The sequence below is a fragment of the Thalassophryne amazonica genome, chromosome 6, assembly GCF_902500255.1.
Source record: "Thalassophryne amazonica chromosome 6, fThaAma1.1, whole genome shotgun sequence".
NCBI lineage: Eukaryota > Metazoa > Chordata > Actinopteri > Batrachoidiformes > Batrachoididae > Thalassophryne > Thalassophryne amazonica.
Window position 1 is genome coordinate 120,241,797 of NC_047108.1, and position 20,894 is coordinate 120,262,690.

The following is a 20,894-nucleotide window of genomic DNA, read 5'->3' on the forward strand; positions in this document are numbered from 1 at the left end:
AAAACATATGAATGAAATCCATATAGTTTTTGAAAAAAATTAAAAGGACCCTTACTTTATTGACAGCCCTCGTATACACTGGAAAATATGGCATTTGATGCACCAGATCATTGAAAAATCATCTTTGTTGTTCCTATGTAATCTCTCATAGATGTGACTGCCACCTGCTGGGTGGTTAGTAGGCACTACATTAATGATGTGAAATTAGGAGCAGCTGTGGTCGAATTTAGATGCAGTTGTTCTGCCCCCGTTGAACACTCCCGTGTGCTCCACTCACCGTTGCCGAACTTTATGTCAGCGTCTGTGAACAAGTTAAGCTAGCTACTACGGAAAGAAACTTGATCCTCATGTGGGTAAATACAGGATGAAGTATATATCGGAGAGAAGAGAACGAAAAAATTAAAGAATTGATTTATTTACAACTGGGGATGACACCAAAATTTGTCATCTGTGCTGCAAATTAGTGATGAACTCAAAACCTTTGGAACATTTGTGTTTCAGAATTTCATTTGCACCCTCTTGTGGTGAAACATAACAAAGCACGAGTAAGTCAGTGCAGGGTCAAAACAGTACGTGCACTAGCATGTATAATTAACGTAACACCATTGTTTCTGCTGCAACAGAAATAATGGTGTTACGTTAGTTACGCATGCACTAAGACAGACACAGAAGTATCAGTAAACTACAGAAACGTCTGCATAATTGAACAACTGAAGAGTAAATGTAACAAATATGAACTCGAAGTAAGTCAGAGTTCTGTAGTTATGCTATATCATGAGAAATGAATTTTTAAAATTCCTTGAAAATGTCACCTATCTACTTCCTTCCTTGGAGTGTTGCACAAATAAAAGAAGTGAAGCGGATGAAGCGTTAACCGCAGCCTTGCCACTGAACAACCAGACGCAGCAGCTAATCACACCCACACGCAACATACACAACACTGACTACACACACATAACACAGTGAAGAGGAAACAGCAATGTTTGTGCTCGTTAACAACTTCCCACCCAGCAGCTCCAGACACGGCGCTCGCTCACAGGCTTGGCGAGGCCGTGACTTTGGGACACACTCACCGCTTTCTTATTCTTCTTTTTGGTGCCTCGGGGCTTCTTGGTTTTCTCGATCACAGCATACAGAGCGAAGCACAGGCGGCTCATACGAGGCAGGTCGGCCACATTTATGTCAAACTCCAGCTTTTGGTTCCAGAGCGGTTCAGAACACATGGTCACCTCGGAGCTCGTCACCACCTTACAGAGAAGTTCACTGCCGTGGTACAGACCGGCCTGGACCACAAGCTGCAGGAGAAACATATGGAAGGAAGGAATGCCCCTTATTCCTAAGTCCTGTTTTCCTCATAATTATGAGATACTGAATCACAATTCTGAGATATACTATGTCATAATTATGAGATAAGTCATAATTATCAGATATAAAGTCAATAGTACAAAATACTAAGTCATAATTCCGAGTTATTCTTTTAGAATTAGGATACACAAAGTCATAATAAGAACCCCAACAAGAAGTCATAATTACACTGTACAAACTGATAATCACACTGTGAAGTCATACAGAACTTAAGTCAAAACTTTGAGTTACTAAGTCATGATTATGAACTGCTACTGCATAATTACGGGACACAAGATCCTAATTAGGAAATGCTAAGTCATAATAAAGACATAAGATGCCAAAATTAGGGCAAGCAAAGTCATAATTACAAGATACTAATTGATAATATTGATACAGTATGCAGTGATGATATCATAATTCTGAGAAGCTATTTCATAACTAAGGCATCTCAAGTCTTAATTAGAATGACTGTCATAAATATGAAATACTAACTCAAAATTACAAGACCCTAATTAATATTATTGACGCACTATACAGCTATTATGTTCTAATTTTGAGATACTAAGCCATAATTCTGAGATACTAAATCCTAATTACGAGATGCTATTTCATAACTCAAGACTTATTTAGGATATGCCAAATCATAAATATGAGATACTAAGTCAAAATTACAAGATACTAATTGACAATATTGATACATTATACAGCAATTATGTTAAAATGAGATACTAAGTCATAATTCTGAGATACCATCTCATAATTACAAGATGCTATTTCATAACTCAAGTCTTAATTAGAATATGCCATGTCATAAATATGAGATACTAAGTCATAATTACAAGATACTAATTGACGATATTGATACATTATACAGCAATTGTTATAATTGTGAGATACTAAGTCATAATTAAGTCATACAGTACTTAAGTCAAAACTTGAGTTACTATGTCTTAATTACAAGATGCTATTTTATAACTCAAGTCTTAATTAGAATATGCTAAGTCATAAATAAGACATAATAGGCCATGATTAGAAGACACAAAGTCAAAATTAAATACCAAGTCACAATTATGAGCTACCCTTTCACATTAGGATATAATAAGTAATAAAGCTATAATAAGACAATTATGACATGCTAAGTGATAATTACAAGACAAACTATCATAATTATGTGACAGGAAGTCATACAGTAATAAATAGTCATACTTTTAAGTTACTGTCATGATTATGAAATGTTAATTCATAACTCAAGTCTTAATTAGAAAATGCTGTCATAAATATGAGATACTAAGTCATTAATTACAAGATACTAATTGTTAATATTGATACATTATAATTAATAAGTTTAAGTTACTGTCATAATTGTGAGATGTTAATTTATAATTAAGAGATTCCAACTCTCAATTAAAATATACTCAATCCTAATTATGAGATGAGAAAATAAGAAATAAGTAGAAAATAAGTCATAATTATGAGATGCTATGGCATAATTAAGAGATACTATGTCCTAATTAGGATATGCTGAGTCATAATAATGATACGCTATTTAACCCCTTAACGCCCGAATTTATATAGCTGTATATAAAAAATGTTTTGTGTGTGTTTTTGCCTTTAAGTACATGGTAAATAATGTTGAGATTATTAATTTCACTTTTGGGCAAAAACTAGATAGTAATATTGGGTATTCTGGTAATGACTTTATGTTATAATGTTATAATAATAATGATGATATGTTGCAAATCTGCGACAACGGGCATACAGGTCAATTTGGTAAGTTGCATATTTGAGTCAGAGATTGTAGCATATATGCGACGATGGGCGTTAAGGGGTTAATAATTATGAGATACATAGTCATTATTAATCAAGTCTTTTTTATGAGATGTAAACGCATAATAACGAGATACTAAATAATAACTACAATGCTTCCATAATTACTAAATTATGCTGTAATTGAGACATAATTACAAACAACTATGTGAAATACTACGTCATTTTGCAATCATAACTCATAATTAGAAGTAATTAAGTAATAATAATGAGATACTATTTCATCGTTAGTAGAGACTAGGTCCTATGCTAGTTAGTCCTTTTTATGAGATGCTACATGGTAAAAACAGTAATTTAGTGGACCGTTGTCATCACACAACCATCAGCGATCACACTCAACATGTTTGGTAGAGTTAAGAGTTTAGTATTTGTCTGAGGGAGATTGTTTGTGAAAGATGTACAAAGACTTGATGAAATGATTCAGAGTTTCCTGTGTCCCTCAGGTGATGAGTCAAAGGTTTGACACATTCAGAACATAAGCGACTCGGGTGCCTTTCAGCACATTCAACGTCTATCACAGGTGACAAACAACCAAGAGAGTCAGAACTCAAAATATGCTAACCGCTAACATCGCGCCCGATGTGAAGTCCCCCCCGAGGGGCCTGGACTCCAACCTTCTGCCTGCCAACTGACTCTGGACGGATAATTAATGAGACACCACAAAATTGTCATGAGTCATGATGCCCTCAGAGCCAGCAGACGGAAGCACACTTGCACTTAATAATCCATCCAAACAGTAACAGTTACTTATGAAACTGAATCACAAAACAAACATTAACAGAGCCGTGTTTGTGCTCTTCCTGTCTGAAACAAAAACCAAAAAAAAAAAAAAAAAAAAAAAAAAGCTGACAAGGCCTATAAATGTGAACATGTCCAAAAAAAAAATAAATTTCAATGACACTTGTCAAATTTGCAGCCCAAAAATGTAGCAAAATGCACACGACTTAAAAAAAAAAAAAAGAAAAAGAGAAAGAATTGCATTGAAAGCAAAGGGAGGGACAACATGAAGTTTCATTTTTCTTAGAATCGAGGCCTTACAGTGATACGTAAAAACCAGATAGGCCCTCCCCACTTCCTGTTTTCAAGTTTTAACCAACCGCCTTGATGAATTATGGGAAATGTGTGGTCTGGGTCATGTGAGTGCCTGTCATTTACATGTCAAACCCGCTGCTCCTACAACTGAAATTGAGATATTGGTAAATATGCAAATGCCACATTTCATTGAGCAGTAAAATGAGAAAAAACCCACACAAAACCGCACCGACCTTCATTCCTTCATCTGCGTTGACTCGGCTGCCCTGCACCAGCTGAATGTAGAACAGCTCATTGATGGACCACAGAGACGACGTATTCTGCTGTTGGAAAGAGCCACAGGAGAGAAACTCAGACTTCCACTTCATTTGTCGGAACACTGTTTGCAAATATTCCTGTTTAGTAAAAAGGAAACGTGCACATTCAAAATGAAGCCGTCGGAGGGGCGGTGCACACCTGCCAGGCACAGATCATACTGTGCTCCTGTCGTTTCAAGATATAGAAATGGAAAGATCAATAAGCCAGGCATTATTAGTTGAGCCCTGTTGGTCCCAGAGATCTCGGAAATACATTTTTCTGAGTACAGTGACATAACTTTATGAAATGTCAGTGATGACAACATGATGTGACTTTTACCATGTGATAAAGACTAGATTAGAGAGAACTTTATTGATCCCTTGGGAAGACTCCATCAGGGAAACTGAGGTTCCAGCAGCATTGTATAGCAGCACAAAGGGTAAGAAGCACATCCAGGTGAAAGTTAAAAAAAAAAGCAGTTTGCAAATATAAATATAAATACCAGACAAACTGATCAGTGCTAGTTTACTGGCTACTACTGTTCCTCTCCTTCCTGTCCTCTGTCTTCCTGTTACTCCTCCTCCCCCAGTGAGGAACGATCATCTGATCTCCTGATCAATATAACCCCACTGAGTGTGGAGAATCCTGTGTAATATTTTCAAGATGTCTTTGTGATGCCATCATGACATCACTCATAACATTTGATTTCAAATGATTTACTGATTGATATAAGATTCATATAGTCTAACTCTGTTGCTAATATTGTGGAAAATGTACTTTTCTGAACCTTGACCTTGATCTTTTGCCAGTCTTCTTCAAATGTTAATCATCTGGAGACACTCACCCCAACAATATTAATACAAAGTTTGTTGAAAATATCCCCATCCATTTCAGAGTTATTTTGTTCATAGACAGATAGACATGGGTGATTACAATATCCTGTGGCTCAAATACTGTTGTGTGGGCCGCTGAAGAGGAGGTACTGCTGGCCCACCACCACCAGAGGGCGCCGCCGCCCCACAGGAGCAGCCTCGGTAACAGCTGTCACCCATCACCTGAGACAGCTGACGGCAATTATCACTGGGGTATATCAGCAGGACGGCATCTCCACCTCATCGCCGAGATATCATTCTACCTGGAAGGTAATAATCTCAGCTGACTGCTTGACAGTAACCTTTGTGATTTTTGTGAGTGATTGCAGACTTTTTTCTCCAACGAGAGGTGGAGGTAGCTTCCCTGCCGTACAGGTTGCTGGGTGCAAACGCGCCCACGTTAATTGTGTTCTTGTTCCTCGCCAGCAGTACCAGGTCCGACACGCGGAGGCAGTGGCCACCTGGGAGTTCGGAACTTGGCGGCTCCAGTATTCCCGGGGTCCTGTGGCGGAGGAAACCGTGTGGTTCCGGTTCTACTTTGGAGAGGCGTCTCCTATCTTCGAGCCTGCCCACACGACACCTTTGTGAATTGAACTTTGTCCATTGTTGTACTTTGTTGTGTTTGTTGTGCACGTTCGCAACAGTAAAGTGTTGTTATTTGACCTATTCCATTGTCCGTTCATTTGCGCCCCCTGTTGTGGGTCCGTGTTCCTACACTTTCCCAACAAATACCCTGCATAAAACAATCAAACTGCTTGACTGAGTTAACTGGGCTGATCTCTGGGACATTCTGAGAATTCATGGGAGCTTCAAGAAGTTGCAGGAAATCATGGCCAGCATATTCGCCAATACTGTAAGTGCTGCATGGCAGAAACACAGAATTTTTACTCGTTATAACTGGCGTTCATCAGGGATGTGTTCTGGGACCTTCAGTGTTCAAAGCTTACATTGACTGGGTGTGTGGTACGTTTGTGGAAGTCTTTAGGGTCCCGGTGCAACCTGTCTTACTGTATGGTTATGATTTTGGACACTAACCAGAGATGTAAGGCAGTGACTAGATGTCCTTGGTACATGGTCTCTTTGGAGGATCCTTAGACACCACTGGAATGACTTTATCAAATGAACACTTACTTAGGGAGACTCAGACGAGGTGTAACATTTGCATTGTGAGGGAACATCACCTATGACATTTTGGCCATGTGGTGCATTTCTCTGGGCATGATCCAGGACACAGGTGCCTCATGGGGGAGGATCACAGTGGCTGGAGAAGGCAAACAGTAGATGCTTGCTTTCCAGAAATGGGAATGGAGTGTTTGCCTGTTTGGGTATTTGCCATCCAGCACCCAAGATGGTTCAGTAGTGTGGTGGCGGCACAATGTGTGGCACCAGCATAATGCTCCCAGACTTCACCTGACCTGATCCCAGAAGGGCACTTTCAGTGCGCACACTGATTTGGACTTGGCATGTTAGACAGATAGACTGTTTGTTATTGTCATATTTAACAATGACAAACGTGGCCTTTTAGACTTTGGTGCAAGCGTGCACTCTAATAACCACCCTTCGAGTTTACAATTCACATATTTTTTAAAAGGTTTTGCCATTCCAAAGCAGATCAAAACTGTTCATATTTTCCGTGACTGAAAACTCAAGCGGATGTGTCAAGTGTAAATTATCAACACTTGCTGCATGTTTCACCTGTGCTAAAGTTCACAGCCCGGATGAGGAGAGAGGAGAGACTGCGTTAATGAGAGACGATGCAGTACGCCGACCTCTTACCTTCTTCAGGGGCAGCGGCGGAGGTCTGGACGTGGTGCGACTTCTGTATGTCTGCTTGCACATTGTGCCCTGCTCATCCTGATGTTTGCTGATGGTGGAGCAGTGGACCATGGTGAGGTGAGGGTTCTGGTTGTTTCTCAAACATGAGAAAATATACTGAGGAGAAAACAAAGACACAAGGAAGCCTTTTTTTTAATATACGTGGTGCAGCCATCAGTCAGCTCACCGGCAGATATTTCCCAGTGTTCTGATAGCACCGGTTAACTCCTGCAGGCTGTTCATTTGCTGTCGGTTAATGCAGCTAAAATCTCATTATGTGTGGATGGATGCAGTTCCTTTCTGCAGGGCTGCTACGCAGACACGAGTCACCCCTGCAGGTAGCTTTAGTTTCAGAATCAACAATGGAGTCTCCTGACACCAAGACCTTAAGTCACCCTACTCCTGATCTGACAACCAGTTCAGCTATTACAACCCAGCAAGACAAATCTCAGACGAGATGACAGACGTAGAAATACCCAAGTTCTATAAGAAAACAACAGCGACCGGGCCTCAGACAGCACACAATGACTGTGGACGGCATTAGACTAAAAAGAAAAAGCAAATCAAATGAAGTGCTGATGCAAACTGCAAAAGGAGCTGATTTCATAATGAACACATCTTAATCAGCTTGTGAAAACAAATTCAATCTTAATTCTGCAGGTTTCCAACCTGCCGTTCCACCTAATCAACCCAAAACATCACTGCAGGTCAGAAACGTTCAAGCAAATGTGTGATAATGTTCTTGAGAAGTTTCAGTGATTACACAAATAAAATACTTGTGTGACAGATGTGACACAATAGAGGTGTAAAACTGGTGGCCCGAGGGCTGGATGATTACTGTGATGCATCTAACATTACATTTGCATTTAACGTTTATGATATATATATTTCAGAAAGCGCTGTAACTAGGTTTATGAATATGATTCCTTCTTTATGTTCTCCAATGCCATATACCAACACAGGGCAGAGTAGCTACCTAAACTCTGTGAGTGAGATAGATTATCTCGTCCATAGTTTTACATCCTCATTGAGGACAACTTTGGATGCTGTAGCTCCTCTGAAAAAGAGAGCCTTAAATCAGAAGTGCCTGACTTCGTGGTATAACTCACAAACTCGCAGCTTAAAGCAGATAACCCGTACGTTGGAGAGGAAATGGCGTCTCACTAATTTAGAAGATCTTCACTTAGCCTGGAAAAAGAGTCTGTTGCTCTATAAAAAAGCCCTCCGTAAAGCTAGGACATCTTACTACTCATCACTTATTGAAGAAAATAAGAACAACCCCAGGTTTCTTTTCAGCACTGTAGCCAGGCTGACAAAAAGTCAGAGCTCTATTGAGCCGAGTATTCCTTTAACTTTAACTAGTAATGACTTTATGACTTTCTTTGCTAATAAAATTTTAACTATTAGAGAAAAATTACTCATAACCATCCCAAAGACATATCGTTATCTTTGGCTGCTTTCAGTGATGCCGGTATTTGGTTAGACTCTTTCTCTCCGATTGTTCTGTCTGAGTTATTTTCATTAGTTACTTCCTCCAAACCATCAACATGTCTATTAGACCCCATTACTACCAGGCTGCTCAAGGAAGCCCTACCATTAATTAATGCTTCGATCTTAAATATGATCAATCTATCTTTATTAGTTGGCTATGTACCACAGGCTTTTATGGTGGCAGCAATTAAACCATTACTTAAAAAGCCATCACTTGACCCAGCTATCTTAGCTAATTATAGGCCAATCTCCAACCTTCCTTTTCTCTCAAAAATTCTTGAAAGGGTAGTTGTAAAACAGCTAACTGATCATCTGCAGAGGAATGGTCTATTTGAAGAGTTTCAGTCAGGTTTTAGAATTCATCATAGTACAGAAACAGCATTAGTGAAGGTTACAAATGATCTTCTTTTGGCCTCAGACAGTGGACTCATCTCTGTGCTTGTCCTGTTAGACCTCAGTGCTGCTTTTGATACTGTTGTCCATAAAATTTTATTACAGAGATTAGAGCATGCCATAGGTATTAAAGGCACTGCGCTGCGGTGGTTTGAATCATATTTATCTAATAGATTACAATTTGTTCATGTAAATGGGGAATCTTCTTCACAGACTAACGTTAATTATGGAGTTCCACAAGGGTCTGTGCTAGGACCAATTTTATTCACTTTATACATGCTTCCCTTAGGCAGTATTATTAGACAGCATTGCTTAAATTTTCATTGTTACGCAGATGATACCCAGCTTTATCTATCCATGAAGCCAGAGGACACACACCAATTAGCTAAACTGCAGGATTGTCTTACAGACATAAAGACATGGATGACCTCTAATTTCCTGCTTTTAAACTCAGATAAAACTGAAGTTATTGTACTTGGCCCCACAAATCTTAGAAACATGGTGTCTAACCAGATCCTTACTCTGGATAGTATTACCCTGACCTCTAGTAATACTGTGAGAAATCTTGGAGTCATTTTTGATCAGGATATGTCATTCAATGCGCATATTAAACAAATATGTAGGACTGCTTTTTTGCATTTGCGCAATATTTCTAAAATTAGAAAGGTCTTGTCTCAGAGTGATGCTGAAAAACTAATTCATGCATTTATTTCCTCTAGGCTGGACTATTGTAATTCATTATTATCAGGTTGTCCTAAAAGTTCCCTGAAAATCCTTCAGTTAATTCAAAATGCTGCAGCTCGAGTACTGACGGGGACTAGAAGGAGAGAGCATATCTCACCCATATTGGCCTCTCTTCATTGGCTTCCTGTTAATCCTAGAATAGAATTTAAAATTCTTCTTCTTACTTATAAGGTTTTGAATAATCAGGTCCCATCTTATCTTAGGGACCTCATAGTACCATATCACCCCAATAGAGCGCTTCGCTCTCAGACTGCAGGCTTACTTGTAGTTCCTAGGGTTTGTAAGAGTAGAATGGGAGGCAGTGCCTTCAGCTTTCAGGCTCCTCTCCTGTGGAACCAGCTCCCAATTCGGATCAGGGAGACAGACACCCTCTCTACTTTTAAGATTAGGCTTAAAACTTTCCTTTTTGCTAAAGCTTATAGTTAGGGCTGGATCAGGTGACCCTGAACCATCCCTTAGTTATGCTGCTATAGACTTAGACTGCTGGGGGGTTCCCATGATGCACTGAGTGTTTCTTTCTCTTTTTGCTCTGTATGCACCACTCTGCATTTAATCATTAGTGATTGATCTCTGCTCCCCTCCACAGCATGTCTTTTCCTGGTTCTCTCCCTCAGCCCCAACCAGTCCCAGCAGAAGACTGCCCCTCCCTGAGCCTGGTTCTGCTGGAGGTTTCTTCCTGTTAAAAGGGAGTTTTTCCTTCCCACTGTCGCCAAGTGCTTGCTCACAGGGGGTCGTTTTGACCGTTGGGGTTTTTACGTAATTATTGTATGGCCTTGCCTTACAATATAAAGCGCCTTGGGGCAACTATTTGTTGTGATTTGGCGCTATATAAAAAAAAAATTGATTGATTGATTGATTTTATCATTTCACTGTAGACAGAATGAAGCAACTGCTGAGCATCGCTACAAAACACTGTATTTCAGTATTTTTTTAAAGAAGGGGGTCAAGTCAGATAATTTAATTTCATTATAGAAACAAAACAAAACAAAAAAACAACAAGCAAACAAGGTCACATTAGCTACATGTGACTGCAAGCGGCAGAGGCAAAGCGCCCACTTATCATTCATTTTCAATCAGTGTGGGCGTTTTGCAGCGACAAGAAACAACGGCCGCTTTGCCGCTATCTAGGAGGGGCTAAAATAGACCAGAAGTCTATTTTATGCAAATACTGAGTGATGCAACACGGCAGCTCCAATCAGAGTTTAACAAATGACAGCGTGATGTCAGTTGGCTGCTCGTGCAAACAAAATAATCCAAGATGGCGGAAAATACTCCAAAACAGCTGTGTTTCTGCATAAATCTAACACGTTTCTCATATATTTTGTAAAAGTTAGTGAGAAATAAACACTTCTAAATCTAAAAATGCTGTGTTTGTAATCAGATAACACCTCTGAAGGGATTTACAAGACATTTTATGGAGACGTTAGCATGCACGCCCTAGGAACATACATCAATCAACAAGACAACCTGCTTGTCACGTCATTTGTTGCTAATGTGAACGTAGCTTAAAACAACAAGTTACTGATTAGGCATGATTATAAACTCATGACTTTTAGCAATATTTTAGAGTGCAAATAGCGCTTCCTAGTGAGATCATGGCATTAGCTCATTTAAGTCTGTGGTCCACGACAAGTAGTTAACTAGCTTGTTAATACATTAACAAGCATTAATACAATAGCTACTTTCTAACTGTTGTCTGTAAGTTACAGTTCCACACAGTAGCATTAGCTAGCTAAAGCTAGCCTTTACCTTACCTACGGGCCCCTTCACACACAGTACGAATGTGGTCAAATTGCACATGAAACAGGAATCATATGCAATATGTGTAAATTCGTAGCTGCCTCCAAAGCCTCGCACACCTCTTGCTACAACTATTTGCACACACCAGCGGCTGAAAGACAGAGTGTGTGCTGTGAGAGCCCATCAAACCCTCTCGTGCCAGGTGTCGGTCAAATTCCAGCTAACACGTACTCACATCTAACACCGAGCGTTTGGCACTTAGAAAATGTGTGGCCATTCACACCATTAGCACAAAAACAGTCTGCAGACAATCACTGTCGAGCTGGATGTGAAATTTGTCTAAGTGCTCCCACAAGTGTGGCGTGAAAGCGACACATGTTGTGCATGTGTCTCGCCTGTGTGTGCGTGTGTCGCCCCCCTTGCATAAAATGCTTATATGTATGTACAGATCTGATCACATGGGGGCTAGACAGCGAGGTCTGATTGCACACAGCATGGGGAGGGGCCTGTCAACTGATTGCAGTACACTGACAGCTGGATAACGGCTCAGTGCACATGGCATGTAACATTACAAACACAGAAACTACCGCCAGGACAGTTATATAAATAATTCCGACAATACCTACATACGCAATTACATAAATAATGGAAATTAATGACCACATAACACAGAGAGTGACACTTTGGTCTGGGTGCTGAACGGATTGGGGGGCATGTCCGTTCACAGCCGCTGCTGTTAGATCTCTGCTCCTGGACGTCCCAGCTGGAGAACATGTACTGTGTTGTGAAGGACATGAACTTACAACATTCCTCCATGAGGCACGTGTCTCTGCCTGCTGTCCTCACGTGGAAATGTATAAAACATCTTTCGCCTTTGTGCCAGGCTGCAGCGCCCTCACACTGTGCACCTTCTCCGTGTTCTTGTTGATTTCAAGGATTTCTCCACACCATTTACAGAACAGTGATGGCAGTGCAGTGGTAAAGTTTCTGGCTTTCAATCAGAGCTTTGCAGGTTTGAATCCTGTGGGTGGCATGTTTTTTTTTTTTTGTCACAGCAGCTGCGCGATGTGGTTACACATGCTCCAGCTGCACACATGGTGTTTGCATGCACGAAACCGTCGCAGCATGTATTTTTTACTTTTTTTTTTTTCACAGCAGCTGCGCGATACGGTCCCGTCAGCTCGGTGTTCTCATTCCGCTGTGATTCGCCCTGAGTAGTACTTATTTGTACTATGTGTGAAGGGTTCCTAACATTAGCTAACTAAAATAGGAAAACAAACCCATGGGATAATGGCATATGCGATAATGTAGAATAATGTTTTATAGTTAGACAACAAAAAAGAAGCTATATTTAGCCCCATTGCTAATCATCAAACACCATATATTCACTGTGATGGTGCATTTGTGCGTTGATGCTGCATTTTCTGCTAATTAGAGTAAAAAACGCCAAACTAGAATTGAGAAAATTCAAAGCTGTGCGACAGTAAAATAGAAAAAAGACAAAGGATGTATCTGTGCATCCCCACGTAATTTTATGTTGAGAAAAAGGAAAAGCTGGTGATGCTGCCACTCACTTTGAACTGGCACAGGGGGTGATTCCCGTAAATGAAATCCCACCGCCCGTTAACCTGTAACGTGTAGTCCTCAGGCTGCTGTCGCACAGAACGAAAAACTGTAGCCTTCTTCTTCAGAGCACTTTTCATCAGAGCTGCTGGCAAATCTTGAGGGTCCTGCTGTAGCATGAAGCTTTCCTGAAGGAGTAAAAGCCAAATGGTAAAAAAAAAAAAAAAGTGTCACAGAATCATGAGTCATGTCTCCGTCATTTGCATTCTGGTTTTCGTGGTATGCTACGGGGATTTCTAGATATTTTTATTTTGCTAAAAACCAACCTCCACAGTACATAAGGTTTTACACAAACCTACGTTTTATACAAGCACAAGGTTTTACTCACAAAGCTGTCATGCTTTTTGAGGACTTCCCTAGTTTGAACTCAACACTTTTTGCAACCACCTGTGGTATCAAATGGCAAGGTGGTGGTGGCGGGGGTGACCTGACTTGAACCAAACTTGGTGGAACAGCTGAGGGTTAGTCAAGGACAATGCTGTTACATTTTGAGAAAATTCATTTAAAACTAAAAGTCAAAGCAGATCAAGGTCAAACATTTGGCCATATGTGTAGAAAATTGCTATTTCAAAGAAATGGTTAAATATAGAATATGGCTACTGTTAAACATGAATATGAACTCATATATCACTTTTCTATTGGTCACATGACTTGGATTCAAATGGTTTGGATTCAATATGGATTAAACATGGTGGAAGGGTTGTGTGATAAAGTCGGTCAAATTTTGACATAATTGATCAAATCTCAACGCCACACAGAGCTGCATATTTTAGAATCACAAAGAATAAATTTGCTTGTCCACCTGAGGTGCACCTTTGAGTGACTCCAAAATAAAAGTCCAGATACTCACATCACTAGCCTCAAACTTGACATTAATGAAGATCTTGGTGTTTTTTGATTTCCCAGATGGTAGAGAACAACATGGTTCAAGGTCGCATGGGAAGTTGTACTCCATCCACCGCTGCCATGGCAACATTTGGCGGTCCAGAGCCTTCTCTTCACAAAATGTACGCATCTTGGCTCGAAACTCATTCACCTCATGGTTCTTCTGGGCTTCAAACTCATGCAAACCTGCAAAATTACAATGCGTATGTTACATAACTCAAGTTTTGGGAAATGTCTTCAAAGTATGGTTTGTTTGAATCTCATTCAAGTGGTTTGAACAATTTTAAGCACCACTAGGTTAGTGGTGCTTAAAATTGGTTAGAAAATAGCATAAATATCATTTCAAATTACTTGTAAAGTGGCTGAAACTTTTCTATCCTTTATAAATAGTAGCTACATTTTGCAAAATAAAAAAAAAATCAGTTGTCTCTAATTTAGCTACATGAAAGATGTTCAAGCCAATTTACAGGAATAAATTGGTTTTAAAGTTGGTGGTTAAAAAAATGTGTGCTTAAAACAACAACAACAACAACAGCAGCAACACGTTATAGCTGGTTTAAACCCGGTGGTGCAGCAATGTCGCTGATCGAACGGTCCCCCCCTAAAAATCGGTCTGCCTTTCCTTCACTGCGCATGTGTCATTAGTTGTGGTTCATGGATTATCACCTTGTTTCTGGTTAAAACAGACTTTAGAATGATTTAAGAGGTTTTACCTTATCATCTGATGGTTAATAATCTCATTAATCCATTTGATTGCTTTGGGTGAAGAGACTCTGTCTCAGATGAGCTGCTGAGCTCCGAAATGACGCATGCGCAGTGGAGGCAGGCCGGATCAGTTTTTAGGGGTGGACCGTTCGGTCCGCGACACCGGTTTAATGGTGATTTCAAAAACAAATCTGGCATGATTAATTTAAACAAATTAAAGATAATCGAACCAATTTAGAATTGTTTCAGTAGTCCTTGAAAGACGTAACAAACAACTATCTTGTTTTTCATGTTGCTTAAAAGCAGCATTAGTAAGTAGATCTTCCTAATTCACAAATACTAAAAGCCAAAGTGTTACCAATATGGTCAAATGAAATCTGTTAAAACAAACTTACCACTGTTTTTTGCCATGTTTAAAATATTCAGCAACATCTTACAGTATAAAAACATTTGAACCATATGTCTGGTTTCAAATCCATTTAATGTGGTGAGAAAGCAGTTTAAATAATCATATGCTAACAGTCCTATTAAGACAGTATCTCTAATTTATAAAGATTATAGACCTTAACACCAATTTACCAATGTTTTAGTGGCATTTAAAACCAGATCAAAAGCATGATGTATCTGTTTGCAACCAGTTTGTGTTGTAAAAGTAGACTGAACCATTTTAATCTTAATATAAGACAGTTTAAACTTAATTTGTAATGTAGACGATGTAGAAAATTAAAGATGTTAAAATCAGTTTTAGTGTTGTGTAAAATCAGTTAAAATCAATTAAACCATTTGAAATAAGATATAAAATCAGTCTATCATTGTGCAGTGTAACACCAGTTAACAGCAATTTATCTCAAATACAACAGAAACACAGCAAATATTTATATCTGAGTAATGAAAACACCATTTTTTTCATGATAAATTATATACCGTATTTATAACATCTCCAACTACTGACCAATACTACGGTGTAGCTTTTAAAATGTCAGAAAATACTAAAAAGAGAGGTTGTTTATGGTTTCCTAGATACAAAGGTGAGGTTGTCCACTGGCATATTTTATTTTATCAATATTAATTTAATGCTAAGTACTTCTGAGAAGTTGCAGCCAGCGCATTCTCCAAACCGTGATCAAATCATTGTGCATCAATCAGTGCAATGACCGGGTCGGCCTGTGAGCGCTCGCTGACCTTTGCCGATCAGCAGGCTGATTTGCGTGTTGTTGAGCTTCTCCACGCGGTCGCCTTCTCTCGCCACCAGCCTCAGAACACACATGAAGGGCCGGACGTCGCTGATTCGCCTCGATTCATCCTCCAGCTCCTCCCTCTCCGCCGTCTGGTTGATGCAAGTAAAGACGTACGCATCGGGGTCACAGAGGGCGCTGAACAGGGCCTCGCTTCTGGCGTTTTTCCAAACCATCTGATATGAGAGACCGCAGGGGCACACAAAGTGCAAGTTATTAATTGCTTAAACGGTGCAACGTATTCTCGGTGCACGCACAATGCACGCTTCAGTTATCTCAGCAGCATAGAACAGACAGTATAGCACACACCAACCAACGTGCACACTGCAAATGTGACTCATGTACAAGTTTATTTTTCAAAACAGTCACATTTTCCTGTTTGAATTAACGATTAATCGTGCCGTCTTCTTAACAGCTTCCAAATGTATCATTACATTCAAACAGTCTGAAGTGGCATAACTGTTGGCATAGAAACAGGCACCATCGATGGCATGTTCACATTTAACAGCAAGTCTGTGTCAGCACAGAGCTGACTGGCTGTGGATTCCAAGAAGGAAAGCTGCAGCCTCCTCTCGCCAACAGCAGCAATGCAGACTCCAGACACAGGAAAACAATATCTGCAATCTGGCATTCTGTAACAAATTTTTAAAAATATATTTGCTGCCCATATGTTTGCTGATATATAAACTGATAGTAAACATGAGAAAATGACAACAATCCACAACTGTGCTTCTTATCACTGCTGCACACTGAAAAAAACAACTTAAAAAAGCATTAGAGTTGGTAAAACCTGAATAAATTAAGTTGTTTGAACTTAAGTTAGAGCTGATCTAACTTACAAACTTGAGTTCAAACAACCTAATTCATTCAGGGTTTTTTTAACCAATAGTAATGCATTTTTAAGTTGGTTCAACTATTCTCTTTTTCAGTGTAACCAATGAGTTCTTTATTTTTTGAGTAATCTGTCAAGGTTAATTACATATTCCACAAAATGTCATAAAATAATGTAATATTAATATTTCCCAAAGCTGAAGGTAACACCATCACAAATTTTACTTTGGATGACCAACAGCATAACAGGCAAAAATATCTGACATAGAGACTGACCATATAAAACAGAGAAAAGCTGTAAAGCGCTAATTTTTGATAATATGCATACACATAAATATTTTGGCTTTTTTTCCAAAGTAAAGAATGAAATAAAGTAAATGAATATTCATTTGCTGTTGACAATACTGTATGTTACCGAACCAATGCCTCCTCATAACAGCTGAAAAAGCATCATGGAATAATATTAAATGACATATTTTAATTAATTATAATTATAGTTAATAAAACAGAATTTAAAAAAACAACACAATTGTGTTCAAATATCTTGTTTGGTCTGATGAGATGTCAAATATCTGAAGGCAAACAGTTCATTACAATATTAAATGGAAAAGTCTTGATTTTTGGAATCAGAAATGTTCAGCATCTATGTCTTTTCTGTTAAGGCATGACTCAAATACTCGCTAAATAAAGCAGTTAAACAGTTGTTTCCTGTTTGAATTAGTCACCAGTTCGGTGCTCTTACAAAATAAGAAAATCATCTCACAATCACTTTATTTAAGATTAATCAATAAATAATTTAGACGATAAAAAAAGTTACAGTATTTAAATATCTGAACTCATTTCCATAAAATTTCCTATTTTCTTATATATTTGCACAGAAATGGGCCTTTGACTTAACCACTGACCTTGATGATTGATCCAAACCAAAACTAAATCAAACGTGAGAAGATTGATCAAACTCTTGTGCTTTAAAAACATCTTGCTAACATTCTTACAAATATAGTTAGATAGAGATTAAAACAATAAACCTTCACCTCCGGCAATGTCACTAAAAAGTCAGTAACTTCCTGAGTACAAGGACACGCGCTCAGATGTGGTTTTTGCCAATGGGCACTCAAAAGCCTAAAGATATTTAGTTTACAATGATATAAAACAGAAAAAGCATAACATCTTCAATTTGAGAAGAGAGAAAATGTCAACTTTTAGCTTTTATAATAAATGTTGCCTTCTTCCTCTAATCAATTCATTGACTTACTTTCAGCTCAACTATCTACAATGACATTAATACACCGTATAAAAAGGCAAAAAAGGGCACTATCAAGGTTTTTCTGATCTTTAAACTTCTTCAAACTAAACTTTTTTTTTGCATTTTGCATTTTTGCTTTATGAATGATGCATTATCCAAAAGGTTTGTTATATTCAGGGGTGCACATAACTGATACTCATCGTGCTCATGTGTGCTAAACATCATGGATGCACAGCAGAGGGAAACACTTTTCCTACAATCTGTCATTGCTTTCCTCTTATGAAGTGCTTCCCTTGTGTTTTCTGCTCTGCATCATTTATTTCTAGCACGCACAAGCACCATGAGCACCAGTTATGTGCACCCCTGGTTATATTTTTGTCCACTGACTATTTCTTAAAGCTCAAATGACATTAATAACACTTTAAATAACAGGTTTTTCAGATACCTGAAGTTGTTTGGGAATAAACAAAAAACATAAACACGCTGTACACCTTTTTGATGCTTTTGATGGTGTTGTTTCGGGACACCGGGAATGTGAGGAAGATCCCAGTCGGCAGCAGGAAGTCCATCATGACCTCCTGGGCCGCCTCCTTCTCCCATTCCTCCTGCATCCCATACTTCCCCGGGGGCATGGTGGCGGACTCTCATTTACCATCAGCGTCACCGCTGCTCACCGGAACACAAATCAGCTGTCTGGACAGAGGAAACAACATCAGCGCACACTGAGGGGTTGCCCCTAAAATTCTGTTAAAAGCAGAATGTTTCGTGCAAATGACAGGCCCCATTTACTTCTGGCACTGGCTTGGTTCCATATATCCTCACTGTGATGGAATTGCGTATTTTCACATACAGGCCTTAAAATACAGCTAAATCTGCAGCAGTTTATTTGAGGGTTGTGGTGGTGGTTGTGTGTGTGTGTGTGTGTGTGTGTGGGGGGGGGGGGGGTTCACATGAGGTGATGAAACTACAGAATATTTCACATTACATAAATGAGAAACGCTCGGGTCATGTGATCCTTCCTGTAAATCCACTGCACAGACAGAAAACATTCATTTGGGCTGTAATATTAAACAGTGGCCCAACATAAAGTAATTCTACACTATTGATTTTGGAAAGAGGAAACTTGTAAGCGCTGCATTAGTGTGTGCCATGATAGATGCAGCCTGTCGGGACGAAGGGGGGCAAAATGCGACCCAAAAGGCAGAATTTATGCACATTTAAAGACATAATCTTTGATCTGAGATCAGCAATACGAGCACTCCGCTGCAAACTGTGCCTGCTGCCTCAAACTTGTGCCTTTTTTTAAATCATGTGAGCCGAAGCCGTGCCAACCTGTTTGCGCACACGCTTACCTCTCCTCCGGCTCCGGAGCGCACACGGAGGCGCTAACATGCCGCAGCTCCGCGGGCTGTGCGTGTCGGCCCGCTCGATCCAAACAGCCGCTGCCGATCAGGTGAGAAGCGTTTTTCTCTCTCTCTCTGCGTCGGTGACGTGCGCCGCCGCGGTGATGCTGCGGACTCAGCGGCTGCGCTTTGGCGCTTCTGCCGCCTGCGGGTCATTAGGGACCGTCGTTAAAAAGTTAGTCAGCACAAAAGGGGAAAGTCAACGTAGGGAGGCGTGCTCCCCCGACCCGACCCCCCCCCCCCCCCCACACACACACACACACACTTCTATATTAAGAAGCGTTTCCCTCCTGATAGGATGCTACTAATTTAGGGTCAGAGGACATAATTCATGTATTAGTGTCATTTTTAAAGAAAGGGTACAACAGTACACAAAATCACACATCATGCATAATAAAAATTTAAAAAGTTGTCCAAACATATAAAAATGGCCAGAAATATAACAATGATCAAGAAACAGAAAAACGGTCAGAAATATAAAAATAGTCCTATTTTTAATTAAATGACATCTGGTGACAGAATTACATTTGTTTCAGAACTGTTTTACTTATGTTATCCCTCTGATACATACCCTCACAGTTGAAAGATGCCAAGTCAAAATTTTGAGAATTAATCAGAATTGTGGCATTTTAACTCATAACCTGAAGCACTCGGAGAGCGCAAACCTCCGCCAAGGCCATAAGGTCACTGACGTCACATGGAATACCCTTTGGCAAGGAGACTTATTCCACGTCATTTCACACATCTACCGTCATGTTTCAGATTCAGTGGTTAAACCCTCAGATCCTCAGCAAATGTATTTATAAAGAGAAACTGCATGAACTACACAAGTTTTTTTGATTTTCTAATAACAAGTTTATTCAATGAGGAGAAACAAATGCTAAATTATTTTTGTGTCGTAACTTAATTTTTGTTCAGCCTTTGTGACCCGTCTTTATGAAGTTAGATGCAAAAATGCTGAAATTGGCCCTATCCTGGAATGATAAAGAATCCTTCAAAAATTACTGGATCCGGATCATGTTCTGGATCATTACCAAAATTTAATGACTGCTAAGTTAGGCCAAGATACACCCCTGGTAAAAATTTCATTGAAATCCGTTGAGGATTTTTTTTTTTTGAGTAATCCTGCTAACAATACAACCAACCAACCAACAAACAAACGGAATAACCTCCTTGGCGGAGGTAATTACATGCTCCTATATAACAGCTCTGAGATAATTCATGGTAAATGGTAAATGGACTGCATTTATATAGCACTTTTCCATCTGCATCAGACACTCAAAGCACTTTACAATAATGCCTCACATTCACCCCAATGTGAGGGTGCTGCCATACAAGGTGCCCACTACAAACCAGGAGCAACTAGGGGATTAAAGACCTCGCCCAAGGGCCCTTTGCGATTTTCCGG

At 39.6% G+C, this 20,894-nt stretch overlaps 1 protein-coding gene across 2 annotated transcripts in view; it reads right to left on the minus strand.

The window, feature by feature from the left end:
* The window catches only part of pik3cd (phosphatidylinositol-4,5-bisphosphate 3-kinase, catalytic subunit delta), a 58,702-nt gene extending 39,126 nt beyond the window's left edge, over positions 1–19,576 (minus strand). The window contains exons 1-8 of one of the 2 annotated variants that reach the window (XM_034173277.1): positions 19,436–19,576; positions 18,575–18,776; positions 15,954–16,182; positions 14,032–14,252; positions 13,133–13,309; positions 7,152–7,307; positions 4,440–4,526; positions 1,074–1,295 (exon numbers count right to left, since the gene is read on the minus strand). In XM_034173277.1, the coding sequence (XP_034029168.1) occupies positions 1,074–1,295; positions 4,440–4,526; positions 7,152–7,307; positions 13,133–13,309; positions 14,032–14,252; positions 15,954–16,182; positions 18,575–18,715 (1,233 nt within the window). In that variant the 5' untranslated portion in view covers positions 18,716–18,776; positions 19,436–19,576. Of the gene's footprint in view, positions 1–1,073; positions 1,296–4,439; positions 4,530–7,151; positions 7,308–13,132; positions 13,310–14,031; positions 14,253–15,953; positions 16,183–18,574; positions 18,777–19,435 lie in introns of both variants that reach the window. The other variant, XM_034173276.1, reaches the window with a different exon arrangement.
* Between the last annotated feature and the right edge of the window lie 1,318 nt (positions 19,577–20,894).